Source organism: Pyricularia pennisetigena, chromosome 2 (assembly GCF_004337985.1).
Source record: "Pyricularia pennisetigena strain Br36 chromosome 2, whole genome shotgun sequence".
NCBI classification, from domain to species: domain Eukaryota; kingdom Fungi; phylum Ascomycota; class Sordariomycetes; order Magnaporthales; family Pyriculariaceae; genus Pyricularia; species Pyricularia pennisetigena.
The window spans coordinates 4515764-4533514 of record NC_043741.1 but is presented as its reverse complement, the minus strand read 5'-3'; the positions used below and the strand labels follow the sequence as shown (position 1 = coordinate 4533514).

Below are 17751 nucleotides of genomic sequence, written 5' to 3'. Positions count from 1 at the left end.
CCCCCCCCAACGGTCATCTGGTTCTTATTGTTGCTTCTTGACCACACACGAGCTGACGTCGTCAAAGGCGGTCGACAATTTAACCCACCAACCGGGAACATAGTATCGGGCAGTCCCACGAGCTAGAATCGGAATAGCTCGGGTCCGTCCAACGGCTTGCGGTCTTTTTGTGTCTTCTAGCTTGCGGTAGAATAAAGAAGAAGAAAAAGACTAACGAGGTGGGGGCGTGTGGTTAAGAAAGTAAGAAAGAAAAGCAAAACATACAGCGTGAGAGTGTCGAACAAAAACACCGGATAACAATCGAGCCTGTCGTCACGCTAACCACTGCAGCTCTAGTCATAATACATAATAGCCGGACAGTCTAAACGAGCACAGAGTGCTGTATTGTGAATTGAACTACGGCGCTTCTGGTTGGTTGGAAGCCACCACATGGCCTGGACGGTCTGGTGTGACAGGGGCGGGGTAAGTCAAGGGAGAGGGAGGGAGCAAAAGTAGGCTTGATTACGGTGTGCAATGATTACTGCGTGCAATAGGTTACCATGAAATGTCGTAGATAGGTTACGTACAACAAAAACAACCCCCGCTCCCCCAACGGAGGCTGTGGTACGAGGCGATCAGCAACCCGCCCAGTGGCCTGACTTTCCCACCATCAAGACCTGAATTAGTTGTCATACTGCATGTCCTACACACCACTTGCTGTTTGCCCCCTTTTCTACCCACCCTCCTCCTTTCCAACTGCCGTTCGTGGCTCAGTCATCCAGCTCCGCGGTGCTGGGTTCGGGAATATGCGCGTATGCGGCGTAGAAGAAAAAAGCCCCCTGCGAGCATCTCTCCAACTGAAACCAGGACTTAGGGAGTGGACATTGTCTTTTTGGAATCTTTCTTTTCTTCTTTTTCCTTGTCTCTTTGCTCTCCTTCCGCTTCCCTTTCGAGCTCTCCTCCCTTTGCTAGAGATATAGATAGCGACGATCCATTGAACGCCAGGTTGGGAAATCCGCACAGATCACAGACCAGTGAAACTAGTGCCCTGTCAAGCCCCGGACGGAGCTAGCGCACATTCAGCTATGGCATGGCGTTTTGTTTTGCATAGCGTGCTCGAGGCTGCGCGCGAGCCCCTGCCAGTTGGGCTTGCGTCGGATACCCGACGTCCGAGAGTCCTCGTGGTGTTTTGAGTCTGGATCAGAATTATCGATACAAAACTGCGCATATCTTGGGTCGACCCAAAGTGCTGGGTCCGGACCATGCTACATCGATTGAGCCGACAATACAGCTGACACCAAGCCGAGAAGATGATGATGGCATAGAGTTTGTACCAATAGACTGTTGAAAAACTTTAAAAGTCCGTTCGTGATAGGTATGTTGGAGCGAGTGCCGTAATTGGAGAGAACACTTGACCCAGCCATGCAAGCATTGAGAGAGAGAGAGAGAGAGAAAAAAAAAAAAAAAAAAACGAGGACACGCAAATGCATCGCGACCGTAACATGTGTACAAAGACTGCCAAGAAATGCCGTAAATGATGAGGTTAGAGTGACAGATACTAAATAACAAATGGGTAACAAATAAAGTTAACAGAGAGATCGCTTCTTTTCTGTCGCAAAATGCGTGTACAAGGCTGGGTATATATATGTACAAAAACCGTAAAGAAAACATCGTCTTGTCGCTTTTGAAATCATTTGTCGAAACGAACCGACTCCAGCTTGGCTGTGATGCTCCGGACAATAGCGGGGTCTGGTTCGGGTTCGACCTTCTGCGGCTTGAGTCGTGGACAATCGTCGCATTTTTTGTGCGAGCATTTGCTGCATTCGACGCCCGTCTGGGGCGACGGCGGGAATCGTGTCTGGCAGCAATGACATTCGTAGTAAGGAGTCGAGTTGGGCCCGAAGACGTCTCCGGGGTACCCATATGGGTATTTGTCCTTTTTAGGTCTAAACGGTTTAGGTGTTAGCAAGTACTCTGAAGCAGCGCCTCATAAACGCCGGTCGCAAGGGAAAGGAAAGGCGACGTAGAACTTACGGGTCACGGGGACAATCGGTGCACCGAACGTGGTTACAGTGAGAGCACTCCCTAGATCCTCCGGTGAAGAGCGTCCCGCACTCATGGCAGTGTCTTCGCACCCGTTGCCGGGGTTTCTTGTGCACAAGCTCCTGACCTCCCGTTTTACTCGGCTTCTTCAGCACAACGGTAGGCCCGCTCTTGGGATTACAGTCCAGTAGAGCGTAATCGGGGACGATGGGCGCCTTTTCGCGCTGCTCCTTGATTATTGCTGCGCGCCTCACCCTGCTGGCGGCCAGCTCATCCTCAGTGCGGAACGGGGGGTAGCGAGTGCATTCTGTACACCACTTATGCTTGCAAGTGGGACACTCCTTGGTGGTCCCGAAGCCGGATTGACATTGACACATGTGACATTGCCGGCGGACTCGCATGCGTATGGGCTTGTCGATGCGCAACGCATATCCCTCAGCCAAGTCCCGGGCAGTTGGTTGAATCGATACCCCAAAACGCTCTCCCAACTTCCGCGCGCGCTCCTCGTGGATCTGCAAGCGGGGGATCTTGACAGAGCCCGGCAACTCCTTAGGCTTTGGCTTTATCTGTTTTGATGTAGCTGGAGTTTCGGGCGCCGTTTGAGGGGGCGCACTAATCCCAGACCTCTCGTCAGTATATGTCACTCCTTTGGCGAACAACCATACCCTCCAACGACATGAGAGGCGTTCAGTCGTACCTAGTGGTAGGTTGAATAGGCACAGCGGATGATGGCTGGGCTGTCGACGGACCGGGAGCGCCAGTAGCTACCGGCCTTTCGTGCCTATCCTTCCGCAGGACGGTTTTCATCCTGGATAGCATCTTGCCAAGCCCGCTCTTCCTCTTCTCCCGGGCCTCGGGTGAGCCCAACTGCCCTTGTGCGCTCATGACCGCGGTGGTAGCCTGTTGTTCTGGGGCCAGTTTGAATCTGTTATAGATACTAGCAGTGACTGTCGTAGCTTGAGGGGCAGACTCCGTTGCTCAGTTGATGACCTAATTTCAGGCCGGTGCAAACGAACGATATTCCGAATTTCCTGGGTGTGATCGTTTGAAGCGGGGAGTCGGTTGTGGAGACGATGGTGCTATCTTTTTAAGCAGATCGTCAATGGATCGCAGTTTGCTGGCGCGGCTTTGACCTGTGGGTGATGTCGGCTATGTTGGGTCAAATGCGAATCCAGGTAAGAAGCGCCGAGCACAGACAGATGACAATGGCGGGAAGAAATGTCAGAAGTTTTAGCGTGTTAGGCACGGACTCTGAGAAGCGGTTAATTTGAGGCTTGTTGACGGCGATTGAGTGTTGATCGTTGGAAGTCTTAAACCGACAAGGACAAATTTCCTCTCAAGAGAAGAAGATTCCCAAGGAATGAGGGGAACGGGGGCAAGTTTGGAAACCTTCTTCCGGGCGACTCGGGTATACAAAGGTCAACGACACGGCAGGACAGTGTGGGGCCGACCCTTCGATTTTGTAGATGAAGCAAGGTTCTGCGTTGGATTGAGTTTGGTACCAATCAAGGTAAGGAGGGCCTGTATGGTACCATAAACAGACAATAGTTAATATTTTTTTCGGCCCCAAACAAAGACAAGAGAGGTCAAGTCGCAAGTGTCCGTCAGGAAAGAACACGAAAAAGGGTGACGGATGGGTGGAACGTTTATCGGATGGGCAGACAGTCCCTCAGCTTCTACTGTGTACAAAATGTCCAGCGAGTACTAGGCGCGAAAAAAGTCTGGAAATGGCGGCACACTAGCTCGGTCTGCTATGCGGGCTGGACGCAAGGCGATTGCTGAAGGGGTCGGTCAATATAAAGCGAGGGGTGGCTTCCTTGTGCAGAGCTTTACTGAAGTTGGAATGGTTTTCACAGTCTTGACGGTCATAGCTCACTGTGCGTGCAACAATCGTCCCATCTTGCTGGGCTCCAACCCACTGGGGTGGATGGATTTTCTTCCCGTACCCCTAACCTTGGGTTCCTTGGGTCAGGGATTGGCATGGTCCGGTCCCAAAGTGTCGGCACACTTAATTAATATTAGTCTAGTACAGTATTGGTGGCGCTTGCTTCTGGTCTTTAGTTACATGGTGTGGGTAAGCAAAAAAGGAACTCAGCCGCCCAAATAAAGGAGAAGATGGGAAGAGTCACACAAAAAGCAAAACAAAACTTCACAGACGATAAGAAGAGGAAAAAAAAAAAAAAAAAACACACCTCCCAAATTCAAGGACCGTACGAATGAGCACCTGCCACCTCTTTTCCGAAAACACCTGCAGAATGAGGCAATAGATGCGGCCAGTCCTGATGATGGATGGTTGCGTGAGGAGGGACAAGGTTACACTCGGTGCGCCCAATCCATTGGCACCAGCCAGTTCCCAGTGCTTCTGTACAGTAGAATCTGGATCGCGTCCTGCAATCAATCATGGCCCTTGATTGATCCCGACCATACATGTCCAATCTGAGCGGCTTGGCGGGCAAAAGAGGGGCATATCTTCTTCCCAGCTCCCAAAAAAGCCGAATGGGACCCAGTCATTTGGATGCACCAAAACCAGACCCTGAAGAAGAATCAAGAGTAGATAGGCACCCCATTTATTGCGGGACTTGCTGACAATTACAACAGGTGGGAAGGATCTTTTGTCCCCCTGGTCATTGCTGAGTCGAGTAAAACTTCCCCTTTGGCCATAGTTGTTGTCAAGTTTGGGCGTTACGTCAATGGAGCCTGGGGATGTTTTTCTGCATTTGTGCAAACGTTCGTGTGGTATTGTGTATGGGACTAGACTGGTCCCAGGCGCCTTTCCACACCGAGAAACAGTGCACGGTTATACCACCGAGTTTTACCCGACAACACGGTTCGGTACTTGGTACAGAAATGGTTTAACTCACATCACAGTTGCAGATGCCAGCCCTTCATCCTTCAGGACCGTCGCATAGTGTAGGCTGGACGGGAAGCTTAAAGTTTGCTCTGTAGATCGGGTGCACATGTGCATACCTACCTGAGACCTGTACCTTTCTTTGACAAGCGTTTTGATTGTGCTTTGGCTGGTGCAGTCGGAATTGTCCACGTCTGCTCCCTGACGCATCCAGATACGTTGGCTTAATTCGGCCAAGGTACTACTCTAGTAGGTAATTACTGTGCGTCCTAAAACACACGTAAACTCGATAAAGAATCCAAGCCCACATTGCCATCTGATGCAGAGCAGACTCCGCGTTAAATAATTATTGCAACGGTTGTTAAGGCTTTTACGAATATCCAGTTCATGGGACGAGTTACGAGTACACCCAACTTAGCAGAGCAAGGTGGGGGTAGGCAAGTTTTATTTGGTGCGGAGGAAACACCCCGCAGATGCTCACCTGTTTTATCGATTCCCGAGTCACCTCAGATCCGCAACCCGGCCCGTTTGAACCCATCCCATCCCATCGTTAGTATCATACGAATAGTGATGACCCGAGGGTGGAGGACAAAAAACAAGGCTCTGCAAAACATGGGTGGTTGTCTACTGGCTTTCACGCCTAGATGACCAAACTTAGTAATGTTTGTGGAAACAATAATAGTGGAAACATCAATTCTCCCTCATCTACTCATAGTAGAAAGCTGTACTTAGGTGCAAGATCAACCATGTACCGGTCAAATGTGGTTTTGAAGCTGATGGTTTGTTGCGAATGTGGTCTGCTGTCTCTGTTTTTGTTGACCTCCACTTGCCGATACACCCCGGATGGATTGGTGTTTGGTGTTTGGTGTTTCTTGCAACTTCTGGTGTACGATGTAGGTCTGGTCCACGATGACAAGGCCAGCGATTGGTTTCAGATACTTAAGCTGTCTCGAAAGCATCTGTAATTCCATCTGCAGTGGGAACTTTTCAAATATCTAAGCGGATACACCCGCATCGTTCGTCGAGCTTGAAGAAGGTAATGCATACATAGGTATTTATAAGTATCGATCCCACCAAGGCTTCTAGGTGGCAAGCCAAGGTGGGGCAGTGTGACGAACAGTCCAATTTTAGGGGGATTTCTCAATATCCGAATAATACGCCTATCGAACTGCTGGCACAACATGAGAAGAACATGTAGGCAACACCTTAGGTACTTTTAAAACATAACAACACAGTAGTGAGATGGCCAGGTAAGTACCAAATTAATATGCGATCAGATATACTTATATGTTTGGCAAGCAGCAACCAATCAAACTGATCTTCATCCAGCCTTTCGAGCACTACAATTGTGCAGACGCCGGCTATTTCTCGGGGATTACACTACCCAGGTACTTCGCCTTCCCCCATGGCCATTTGTATGTGCGACACGAAATTACTGCAATTCATCCTAAAATTTGCTCACAACACGTCCCAGCTCGTGTGTGTGCCACGTTCCTCTCAACCACAACCACAACTACAACGTCTCTTACTCAAGGAGGCTCAAAGAGTCAGTCTAAGAACTAGAGCTACAAAGCACTCAAAACGCTGCGCACATATTCTTTCGATATAACTTATTGCCCAAGCATAATCACAAAGGACTGTGCCGTATTCAGCCGCACAGTCAAAAACCCACTCGACACATCCCACTTTAGAGCCATTACTTTATGCAGCAAGAGCCTCTCACGAATCCAGCACACGATATCACTTCTCCCACCCCCAGTGCTTCGGAAAACCCTTTCAAAGATGGCTTCCCTTGTGGCCCAGATGGCATCCGTAGCCTTCGAGCTTCGTCGGCCTCACCCGGTGGCGCCTGGGGCGGCAGCCCACGCCTGCGCGATGCCGGATTCCTCGACACCGAGCAGCTCGATAAGCAGTTGCGCCGACTGAGCGATCACAAAGATGATGATTCTGGACGGCGCTCGGAGCCTCCTATAGCTGGTCAACGGGTATTCGACTACGAGAATGCTCTAACCCCTTCACAATCGAAACATTCATCTGGGTTTAAGTTCGCGAACCGGACAAGTTCCCCATCGACAGGAATACAATTGTTGGACCTTCCAAATGGTGCGGCCCTCTGAGCCACTATGATTTCTTAGGTTCTTTGCAACCTGTGCCTGATTAAACCTTGCTTGTTTTGCTGACGTCTCTGCATTTGCCCGCAGAGACCTTGACCCATATCTTGTCGCACCTACATCCTGACTCACATGCGGCCGTTGCGCTGGTCTCAAAGCGTTTTTACAGCCTGGTGACCACGCCTCATGCTTGGCATATGGCTTTTATGCGACATTTCCCTGGCCAAAAAGTTTCCCGGTCGCCGTCGGCGACCATCGCTGGGCACGTCGAAGAGCTGGATGACTCTGACAGAATTCGTTCCGAATATCGTCAGTTCACTCGCTTGACAGCATTTGCCTCATGGAGAAGCGAGTATCTTCTTCGCACACGTCTTCTGCGCAGTGCAGCGAGAGGGAAACCAGGCGCAGTTGCTGGAGGCATTGGTTCCGCGATTCGAACAGGCCCCCAGAAACGCGCCAGCCCTGTCCTGACGTACAACTCGAAGCTTCCCTGGATGGTCTCGAACATACATGCTGTCTTCTCCTCAAGCGCCAAGAAGCCCCCGAAAGTCATCCAAGGATCTGCAGATCTCTGTGTTGGAACCCTGGGCGACCCTACTACTGGCAAAATCGAGAGGTGGGGCCTGGACGACCACTTTTCCTTCTCACAACTCGATGAAGTCTTCCCGAACCTCGAGCCCTATGGCGTCGATACCGGGCCCGCCGCCACTCTCAATGTCATAGACGTTAGCGTGCCTTACGGGATCGTTGGTGGAGAGGGGTTTCCCGGTGGACGGCCTTATTTCCGCCCCATTGGGGAACCTAACGGGCGATACCTAGCTACTCGGCCTGATGTTTCAGCCTTGTCTATTCCGGACGACGTGCCCAAGATTCCAGATATGTTGGAGGGCATATGCTCTGTGTGGGTAGCCAAGTCCGCTGCTGTACCCTACACGACAAGCTCCATGATTGGAATCATGACTGGATCTACACTCGGCGTTGTGACGTCCTACTCTCTTGGCTATGATTCATCCGGTCCTCGTTACAGCAAGGGTGATATGACCTGTCGATGGGTCCTCAGTCCGGGCGTGCCCATCATTGCCCTGAAGGTCGACGAGAATTATAGTCCAAAACGTAAGGCGCTGAGACGTGTTTGGGCTGTCGCGCTGAATGCCCTGGGCGAGGTTTATTACCTTGTGGATACTCCGACGCCGCCTATTGCTAGACCGATGGTAGAAGAGGGTATTGTTGGCGCTTGGCAGGCGGGGCGAACAGCTGCTTGGGAACTAGTCGAAGCTACCAGACGGACCGCAAGATCAGATGAACTAAACATGGACGAGGTGATGGGTGCATATTCACCCCATAAGTCGTCGATGCAAACGTCCCTTACAAAAGCCCAGCTTATTGCAGAATGTCGGGAGATTGAGACATTTTTCCGCAAGACGCCGTCCGACATCAAGAAGTCGTGTGAGGGATGGGACATGCGTCGCAAGATTGAGGTCGATTTTGGTGGTGATGACGGTGGCTACGCCGGAGAGTCCGTGGTTGTCGTTACGCGCGGTTTAGAGCCCGACCAGCCTGCGAAGCTCATGAAGTTCACCCGTCAAATGGCACCGGTCTCGCTGGAATCAGCGTCCACCCCTAAAGTTCTCTCATCCGACACCCAAGCAATCCCACCCAAACCGCACTCCTCCCTCTTTGGTAACCCCATGGATCTGGAAGCGCCCGAAACTTTTTCTGGCAATGGTGTATTGTCATTGAGCAGCATCGAGGCTGGCGCTTCTTTGACTGCCGGCATGGACTATTGGTTTGTTACGCCTCTGTTCTTGGACACCAAGGGTCATGATGGCATCGAAATCACTTCGGTTGCTCTTGACAACTCGATTCACGCCCAGACCACAATGTTTGAGGATTCCTGGAAGGCTGGCGGCTCTGGCGGCTCTGGTGGCGCTGTCACATCTGCTTCTGGTGATCGTGGGTCTCAATACAAAAGCAATGCTGGCGATCTACCTGGAAGACGCGCCAGGATGATGGCCGCTGGGACTAGCTCAGGTGCGGTGATGGTGTGGAATGTCCGCGAAACGACAACAGACGTTGTGCCATTGGTCAGGTACATCCAGACAGAGTCCCCCGAGGTCTCTAGCGTTGCGCTCTCGTCGCTATACCTCATTCATGGAGGTAGCGACGGACTGGCGCAGGCCTGGGATATCCTGGCCTCGAGCATGGAGCCCATCCGCACGCTCAATTCGAGAGCTTCGGGTCGGTTGCCTCGGGCCATCTTGAATGCCAACCCTATGCTTCGAGATGCGAATCATACTGCGGTGGGAGCCATCTACCTAGATCCAGACCCAGCGGTTCCAAGGGGAATACTGGCTTTCGGGACGTTCTTGCGTTACTGGACTTATAATTCGGAAGGCGTGCAAAGTTCGGGCCGGAAGCGCAGGTCCCGTCACCACGCTGATGGCCATGTTGCCAGCCGTCGCACCGGTGCCACCGTCATGGACTACATTGCAAACGAGGCTGCAGAGCTCCGCCGTGAGCAGGCTCACCGCGCCCGTGAGGAGGCGCGCCTTCGCAGTCGCTTCGGGGTCGGGTTGGGTGACCTTACCGAGGAAGAAGCAATCCGATATGCTCAAATGATATCCGAAGAATCCTTCCAGTTGGATGAGGACCTTCGACGGTTCGGCACGAGTGACGAGACTGGGTCTATGTCTCTGTCTTCCTCACCGTCTGCAGAGGATGCGGATACTGAAATGGGCGGAGCAATCTCGGTTGACAGCAGTCAAGGTGGCCATACCACTGGCACATTGACCCCTGAGGCAACCTCATCAATGCAGTCTATGCTGGCGCATCGGCAGAGCCACACAGAGGATCATGACCCTGATTACGAACGTCAGATACAGCAGGCGATGCGGCTATCGCTGCTCGAGGCAGGCATTAACGATGAGGGAATGTCGCCTCGTGGCAGCAGCTCGGGCGAGTACGAATTCCAGATCAAGTACAAGCCGGGGAAGAAAGAAAGAGGAATCACGTCAAGAAGACCGTCCTCAATCTCGCCGTCCGCCAGTCAAGTACGCAAACCTGCTTTCGTCCAGCCTGTTTCTACTTATAGCAACCATCTCAATGGTGGCAGCGGTGATTTTGATGAAGATTTGCAGTTGGCTCTTCGATTGAGCCTCCAGGACGCAGCAGTGACTTCCACTGGATCTCAGAACCATGAAACATGGTTGGCAAGCCCACAATGCAAGGAAGATGAGTTCCCGGCGCTGGAACCTAAGGGCAAGGGGAAGCGCAACGCGGCTTAGCCGATCTGAGTTTGATACGGCCTGGGCTCGCCCTTGCCAGTCCTGTTTGGGCAAGTTGGAGGTGTTTTATCACGCCACAATATTTTTTTTGCTTCTGATGTTGTTCTAGATCTTGTCTTTGGTGGTTCCATTTTAATCTTCATTTCATCTCCCGTCTAACAGATCTCTCTTTACAAAAGAATCCTCTGATGGAGGGGGAGATTTGTTACGCTCGGCGAATACGCTTTACTGTGGGGGATGCCACTTTTAAACTGCAAGCTTCGGAATACCCGATAGATTAATGATTTATATTTTGTTCTCAACACGCTCTTCCGTAAGTAGGTACGTACGCATGTATACAAGCACGGGGGGTCCTGAATAAATATTCGTTTCCAAGGACAAGTACATATACAAGACATTTTGATACTCGATACTCGGCATGTTTTGTTGGCACCTTGTGAGGGTGGCGCTTGTTAAATTAAATGTCAACATATTCCGGATTCACTTTTTTTTTTATTCTTACTTTGCGCAAAAGAAATGTTTAGTCGGTATTTTCATGATATTCATTATTGTAAACACAATTCAGTTCGTCCCAGACATTGTTGCAAACATGCCTTATGCCTCATTACCCCTTTCCCTCCTTGCTGCCCATTAGACCGTAAACCGCTTTTGTAGGAGGGTCCAAAAAGTGGTTGCCCCGGCACACCAACCGCTTTATAAACAAAAAAAAAAAGTAAAAGATATTATACAATAAGAAAAATAAAAAATAAAAAATAAAAAAGCAGCGAAATGTTCAACCCGTTGCGTTGCCTACAGCACCCAGACCAAAACGCTAGACGCAATGCAGAATAAGGAAATGCTGAAAAGCACCCCTGACGGCCTCAGGCCCGCGGCTGCATCTTTCTCGCCTTTGCTTTCGCCGCCCCCGCTGCTCTGGCTACCCGTCCTGGTGGCCGATGCCACGCCCGCGGCGGTAGCTCCGGGGGTGATGGTGACGGCCGTCGGAATCTCGCCGAGCGGAAAGGCAAAGGTCATAGTCGAGACGGCGACCCCGGTGGGTCCGAGCGTGACGGTCTGCTCGCCCATTACGACCGTCGTCTGGGCGGCGCCGGGCCCGACGGTGTAGGTGGATCCGGCAATGATGACGACGCTGGGACCAACCTGGGTGATGGTGGCGCCGCCGACGACCTCGTACTGCGTCTCCGACTCCCGGGCCGACGCGCCGCCCAATACCTTGTCGCGGACGGTGACGCCCGATGGTCCGACCGTGATTTCGTCGCCCTGGACGTTCATCTTGGTCATGGGCGTCGATGGCCCGTAGGTTATGGTCGTGCCGCGTAGCACCAGCACCGAGGTGCCGATGGCAGTGACGACCTCGCCGCCCGCAACCACGACCTCGGTGTGGCGTGGCGGGCTGACGAGACGGGTGCTTCCGGTAGGGCCGGTGATGTCAACGTTGCCAGCGCCGATCGCTATCGTCTTGCCCTGAATAACCTTGGTCGTGGACGGCCCGTCGAGCGAGAAACTTGTGCCATCGACAACCGCGATGCCAGAGCTGATTACGACCGGGGCACCACCGACGACGGTCGTTATGGGTGTTGTGGGCGCTGGCGCGGGACTTGCTGTCGGCCTCTTGAGGGTGGTACCGGCGCCGACCACGCGTGTCGGCTCGATGGTAAACCATTGCCCGCCGACCTGCGCGATCTGTGTCTTGAGCACTGGGTTATCCGTGTAGACCTGGTCGTTCAGGGTCACAGCACCTGGACGGAGAGATACTGTGATGGGCACCGCAGGAACACTACCAACCCCGCCACCACTACCACCACTACTACCACCACTACTACCACTGCCACTACCACTACCACTACCACTACCACTGCCACTACTACCATTGCCGCCACTAGCCCCACCAACTTTGCTCCCCCCTGGCCCTGTGGTTATCGGAGCAGCCTCAACGCCTGCTGTTACCTTGTCTCTGTACTTTGTGCCGCCGCCCCTGTCTGCGCCACCGTAGTCGGGCATAGACGACGTCGGAAACACAACAGCAGGGTTTTTGTCGGTGACCAGGACCGTCGTGGTTCCCTTCGCCTTGTTTCCCCCGGTGGCGGTAGAAGGCGCGGGGCGACCGGTGACAACATCGTAGACGGTTGTCGTCGAAAACTCGCACGTCCGATATTCGGTCTCAGTGTCGGTACCATTGCACCGTGACAAGGTATAACGTATTGGCTGAGCGGGGGCTTGAGTCATCTGTACACAGGATGGTTTGGGCGTGATGAGCGGTGGGAAAGGCGCCGTGTATTCGTTTGGGTCCCCAGTCCAAGTGATGGTAGTCGAGTAAACTATCGAGTATGATGTTGTGGGCTTCTCCAAATCCGAAGCTTGACAATAGCTGATGCCGCTTCCAGGTGGAGCAGTGGGTGCAGCAGTCACGGGCTTGGTGGTCGTAGTCGGCATGATTGTAACCCAGCTTCCAAATGAAATAGTTGGAAGAGTCAATGGAGGTAACGTCAGACCTGGAAGCGTGAAATCGACCGGAAGCTCAGTTGGGAGCGTCCAATAGTCTGTGGTAGAGCTGATAGTTCGCGACATGTTCTTGGATGTCGTTACGGTGCTGTTGGCTAGGTACGGCTTTGACGGTAGTGCTGGTGGCTTCTTTACGTTGCCTGCCGCAGCCTTGACAGAGGATGTAGCTGGCGGCTCTACAACCCCAACATCCAGACCCGAGGTCCAGTCCGATCCGATACTGACTGTGCTGATGACTGCAGCCTCACCAGGTGAGAAGGGAGCTGCTGGAGCAGCGGGTACAGTGGGTTGGGCAAGCAATGTCGTCTCCGTTGCCCTTTCGAAATCAGTGATATGAACTTTACCGTCTGTGATCACCACTGCCGGGTCAAGGTGCTCCAGGGCCAATGATGTCGACGATGTGGAAGGCGGGTAAGTCGTCGATGCCGCAGGTTCCAACGATATCGATACAACAGTATTGCCTGACGCTACAAGTGATGGAATCGGCACTGCTGCTTGGGCTGCCGTTGCGGACGGTGAAACCACATCCTCGCTGAAAGGCGTGCCATTGCTAGAAGCAGCAGTGTCTGCGGAATTCTCTTCTCCTGAACTGTTTAACCTCCTGTCAATGCGGCCTGGTCGTGACTCTATAATGTGTATAAAGTTAGTGCAGTCCCTTGAGATGGTGCGAAGTTAGGGCGAGATGCAATGTTCTAGTTACCTCCACGGAAAACTCCAAACATGCAACTTGATACGGCTGCCAATGACAGCAGTGTCAGTCGGGTCGCAACCATGATGGGGTGCCAGCTTCCTCAGTTCACACGGATTATAGCGACCGCAATATCAGTTCCATGTACTAGACGAGGCTGGAAGCCAACGTGTTTGCCCTGTCACTAAAGATAGAAAAAAATGTGTATATATATAAAAAAAAAAAGTGACAACGGCAACACCAACAACAAAACAGCAAAACCACACTTTTTTGATGGCTTTCACCGCCCTGAAGAAGCAATGGAGGGTGTGGATGTCAATCCAATCCGGAAGAGGTTACCGGTGGGAAACGTCAGGGCGCGGTGGTCATAGTTCGGTTCGGGTGCGTCTAGGGGGAGAGAGAGAGTCGACAGGACACTAAGCCGTGGACATTCAAACGAGCGTGAGAGAGCGGCCGAAGACCAGCGAGCGCGGCATGCAGGCAGGATGCAGGTCAAACGATAAAGACACAGATCAACAGGCCTGGTGATAGACTGATCTGGGACATGATATGGAGGAGGGGTAATATTCCAGCCGCAGCCCGGCAAGTCCAATCCATTGACGAACGACAGACAGACACGGTAGCAGAATCTGGCGAGAGACCGGAACATGGTAAATTTCCGAATTCTCCATGCAATAATTCATTATCGCCTGTTCCTCCCAGGTCTAGATGGTCCCGTTTCCAGACGAGGTGGTGGGCAGCCACCCGCCAAGCACTGTGCAAGCCATCTCGTCAGCTCGTATCTTGGCGACCGCAAGCTGCAACTTGCAATGCAACATTGCAAGCTTGATTGGACTCGGTTGCTGGCCACCATGTGCGAGTACAGCGCCATGCATTTGTGCTTCTTAGTCTGCTAGTTCTGACAATATGTGGAACATGAGAATGATCGACTGTGCTTTTTCACCCAGAGACAAAACCATAGTGGAGAGGCTATAGGAAAATAAGAGAGCCAGACGGAGAAAAAATTCAAACGGGAGAAGTGAGGGAAAGAAAAAGAAGGCAAGGGCCAGGGTTAATACAGTGGGTCGATCATCTCGCCTGGCTGGTCCTTTTATGAGCACCATGGAGAGAGACTTGGCTCTTTTGGCTCCTTACCTCTTTTTGCCAAGATCGACAGTGCGCTGCTCATCCGGGAGTAGGAGGCAGAGAGAAGGAAGGAGAGAAGAAGGAGAAAAAAAAAAAAAAAAAAAAAAAAAACAGACTCGCAGGTGCGAAAAAAACACATCCTTGACTTCCACGGGCTCAAAAGAAGCTAAGCTAGTCTAGTCTTCCCTGCGGCGCGGGACCGAAATCTCCTGAAGGTTCACGCAAGCATCCGGAAAAGACGTCCGTTCCTGGTGGTGGTCTGCTCAGCTGGCTGCTGGGCTAGGTAAGGTTAGGCCTGTTGTACTTCGTAGAAAACTAGAAATCAAGCACCTGCTGTACTTGGTACACAGCACGAGAGGTATGGCATGTAAGAACAACCTAACTACTGTGTTAATGTACCATGGTAACCGATACTTGGACTGAAGGGGACGCAGCTGAGGCAAGCATCATACAGTACTACGTCGCGCAGCAAGATGGAGCAGGCGGAGAGCTTGCTACATTAGGAAAGAGACGCGACAGCCCTCGTGGCTGGGAGGTCGCGCTACGTACTTGCTGTACTGTACCGTACACAAGAGCCTTGAGTGACAGGGACCCATGTCTTATGGGCTGCCTGCGAGATGGCGCCAGCTTCGAAACCGCCGTAATCAGTATAGTGTAGGGACGGCAAGATAGATACATGGGCACATACCCAGGGCCCTGAAGGATCTTTCCGAAAGCACGTTAAAGCGACTGCTGTTGGGTGGGTGGCCACTTTTGTCGTGGCCGCCGCCGCCGTCGTACTGGTTGGTATGATCAATCCAGGCAAGTTGCGCCGGTGGATTTGTTCCACCACCACAGGCGGCCGAATCAATCAATAACTTGCACCCTGGACCTCCATGGCAGCGGCCTGCGCGCGTCCTGTGTGTCTCGCCGCTTTGGTGACCAAATTGAGATAGAATGTCCGCCGGGAGGAGAAGGCTTGCATCCCCTTAACCCTACCTACTGTGACGGTACTGGCGTCTGCAGCTTTATTTTTCTCCCACGTGTGACCATCGAGAAAATCCAAAACCTCCTATTCCAGGCCAGATTGACGCTCGGAGTCTATGCCATGATTTGGGGCGCCCTCGTAAGCCGGGGCTGGCCGACCTCAGCTCAATATTGTTACAGCTTCGGCATTAAGAAAAGGAAAATCAATAAAAGCTTAAGGAAATTTGAGGAGAGGATGATTACCGGAGAAAAGCGGGCCGGAGCAGGGTAAGCTTGGTCCGGCCTTCGGGAGCGTACTACAAGTGAGGCCTGGTACCTTAGCTTGCCAACGGCTGCGCTCAACTGTGGAGAAGAAAAGAGAGGTGTCAGTCAGTTGACCCATCCTGAAGGAGATAGATGACCTGACCCGGCAATCATTAGGTCTAATCGACGCTTTGACATACTACGGGCGGGACCAGGCGAAAACCCCCTGTTACAATGTATTTGTCAATACAACTTCCACAACGCAACCTAAGCACCTTTGTGCAAATACCTCAGCTGTTTAGTACATCTTGGTTAGTTCAACAATTCTAGAATTTAAAATTATAACCATAAGTTCCTTATACATAATCACTGATTCTGATTATAATACTAATTAAAAAAAACTGACCAAAGTTGCTATTACAGTTAAACATTTTACCAAAATGCAAGAAAAAGGCGTACTTTTTTGTTTCGTTATATCGTAGACATTGTTACCAAAAACGGAAAAAAAAATTCAAAATCCCACACGGTTGCAGATTTGCCACCACTGTCCAGGGATGGGGATTTTTACCCTACAACCATAGCACAACCAATCCTTGGCGAGGTCCTCCGTGCTCAATTACAGTTGAAGATCTACGAACTGCTCCTTACCGAATGACTTACTACGTATGCAATCGACCCCTGCTACCTTTATCTTGGTTCTCTGCTGTGTGTTCTAAATTCGAGCTTTCCACCATGCTGCTCTAATGGAAATTTTGTGGCAGTTTCATGTCGCGTACGCATGACGGTAGTTAGTGCCGAATGGTACAGTACAGTTTGTTTGTCATAATGAGTGTGGTCCCTGCCATAAAAGTTAAATTCAGATGCTATGGGGTATCTCTGGTAGGAGAGCTGCCAAGATAGGTAAGTGTACTTACATTTGGGTTTCTTCGGTACAGGTCCCTACTTGTATATTCCTTGATCAATGCAGGTGCAAAGCACCACGTAGCGCGGCTTTTAGCGCTCGATTACCGGTAAAGGTTATGGGAAATTTTACCGCGTAAAATTCTTTCTTCTATCTCTTGGCTATGTGTTGGTACCTCACGAATAACGTGGGGGGAGCAGGGGAATCCCCGTCATTTGCTTAGGAGTTTCTCGTCGACACAATTTTTTTTTTTTTTTTTTTTTTTTCCACCGGGGATACCGGCATCCGTAACATCCATCAAGCCATCCAACACATCTGATTTGCTTCTTAAGTGCCCCTTTCCTATCGAGCCCCTGATATGAGGACGCTCGTAGAAGCGAAAAATAAAGCGAATAGTTTCATGCTGGCTAGTACATTTCGAGCGCAGAAGTACAGAGTGAGAATCTCCTGACAGAAGCAAAGGCCAAGCCTGGAACCCGAGAATGAGAAGAATGGAACCCGGATTTCCATGTACACAGAGCCTATCACCACGTCACCAGCTATGTGCATGCATGGGTTTTATCCAGATTTGCCTCAAAGTGTCAGAATATATTGCCCAACCGCATGCCATTTAGCCCCACAGCCGAACCACCAGGCAGCAAACCAGAACTGGTAAGCCGAGTCGTCCGTCCGGGAGGGGAGTTGCGTGACCTCGTGGTACATGGGCAATTCGTTCCGATCCTCAATAATTTTGGTCGGCTCGACCGGCCAGCACAAAAAAAATATTTCTCTTCCTCCCTGGGCTAAGTAGGATTGTTCCTAGTCATGAATCTTGGCAATGTATGTCTAAACTGCTAGAACTACTACTTGGTACTGTAATTTTTATGCTTCGCCCCGCTTCCGCCATGATGGCTTCGTACGAAATACTCTGGTAGCTTTCGGATCACTTGCGCAAGGTGAGGGGGCAAGGGGGATACAACGCTGTATGTAAAACCCCTCCTTACCATAGCTTGACTAAGCCCACAAGTCTGCTGTTTATGTTGGCTTGAACCAAGAATCTTGCAACTTCATGACCGATACTA

At 51.4% G+C, this 17751-nt stretch overlaps 4 protein-coding genes across 4 annotated transcripts; 1 reads left to right on the top strand and 3 right to left on the bottom strand.

Moving 5' to 3' along the window:
• Nucleotides 1–1669: 1669 nt before the first annotated feature.
• Nucleotides 1670–2907, bottom strand: PpBr36_01267 (uncharacterized protein; the record flags this gene model as incomplete). Its single annotated transcript, XM_029888455.1, has 3 exons — nt 1670–1925; nt 2014–2634; nt 2720–2907. The coding sequence occupies 3 exons, from the start codon at nt 2905–2907 to the stop codon at nt 1670–1672; spliced, it is 1065 nt and encodes a 354-aa protein (XP_029752667.1).
• A 3292-nt stretch (nt 2908–6199) lies between these two features.
• Nucleotides 6200–10265, top strand: PpBr36_01266 (uncharacterized protein; the record flags this gene model as incomplete). Its single annotated transcript, XM_029888454.1, has 3 exons — nt 6200–6289; nt 6562–6973; nt 7072–10265. Coding segments are annotated over 3 exons (3696 nt in total), but the record flags the coding sequence as incomplete, so codon positions are not given.
• Nucleotides 10266–11054: 789 nt separating this feature from the next.
• PpBr36_01265 (uncharacterized protein) lies at nt 11055–13540 on the bottom strand (the record flags this gene model as incomplete). The annotated part of the gene is made up of 2 exons (XM_029888453.1): nt 11055–13393; nt 13468–13540. 2 exons carry the CDS (start codon nt 13538–13540, stop codon nt 11055–11057), a joined length of 2412 nt encoding a protein of 803 aa, XP_029752665.1.
• A 1583-nt stretch (nt 13541–15123) lies between these two features.
• Nucleotides 15124–15547, bottom strand: PpBr36_01264 (uncharacterized protein). The gene is made up of 2 exons (XM_029888452.1): nt 15269–15547; nt 15124–15207 (listed from the first exon to the last, which is right to left on the bottom strand). The coding sequence occupies exon 1, from the start codon at nt 15542–15544 to the stop codon at nt 15431–15433; it is 114 nt and encodes a 37-aa protein (XP_029752666.1). The 5' UTR covers nt 15545–15547; the 3' UTR covers nt 15124–15207; nt 15269–15430.
• Between the last annotated feature and the right edge of the window lie 2204 nt (nt 15548–17751).

Coding starts and splice junctions, on each gene's coding strand:
- PpBr36_01264 (XM_029888452.1), bottom strand. CDS start 15,544: ATGCAAGCCTTCTCCTCCCGGCGGACATTCTATCTCAATTTGGTCACC.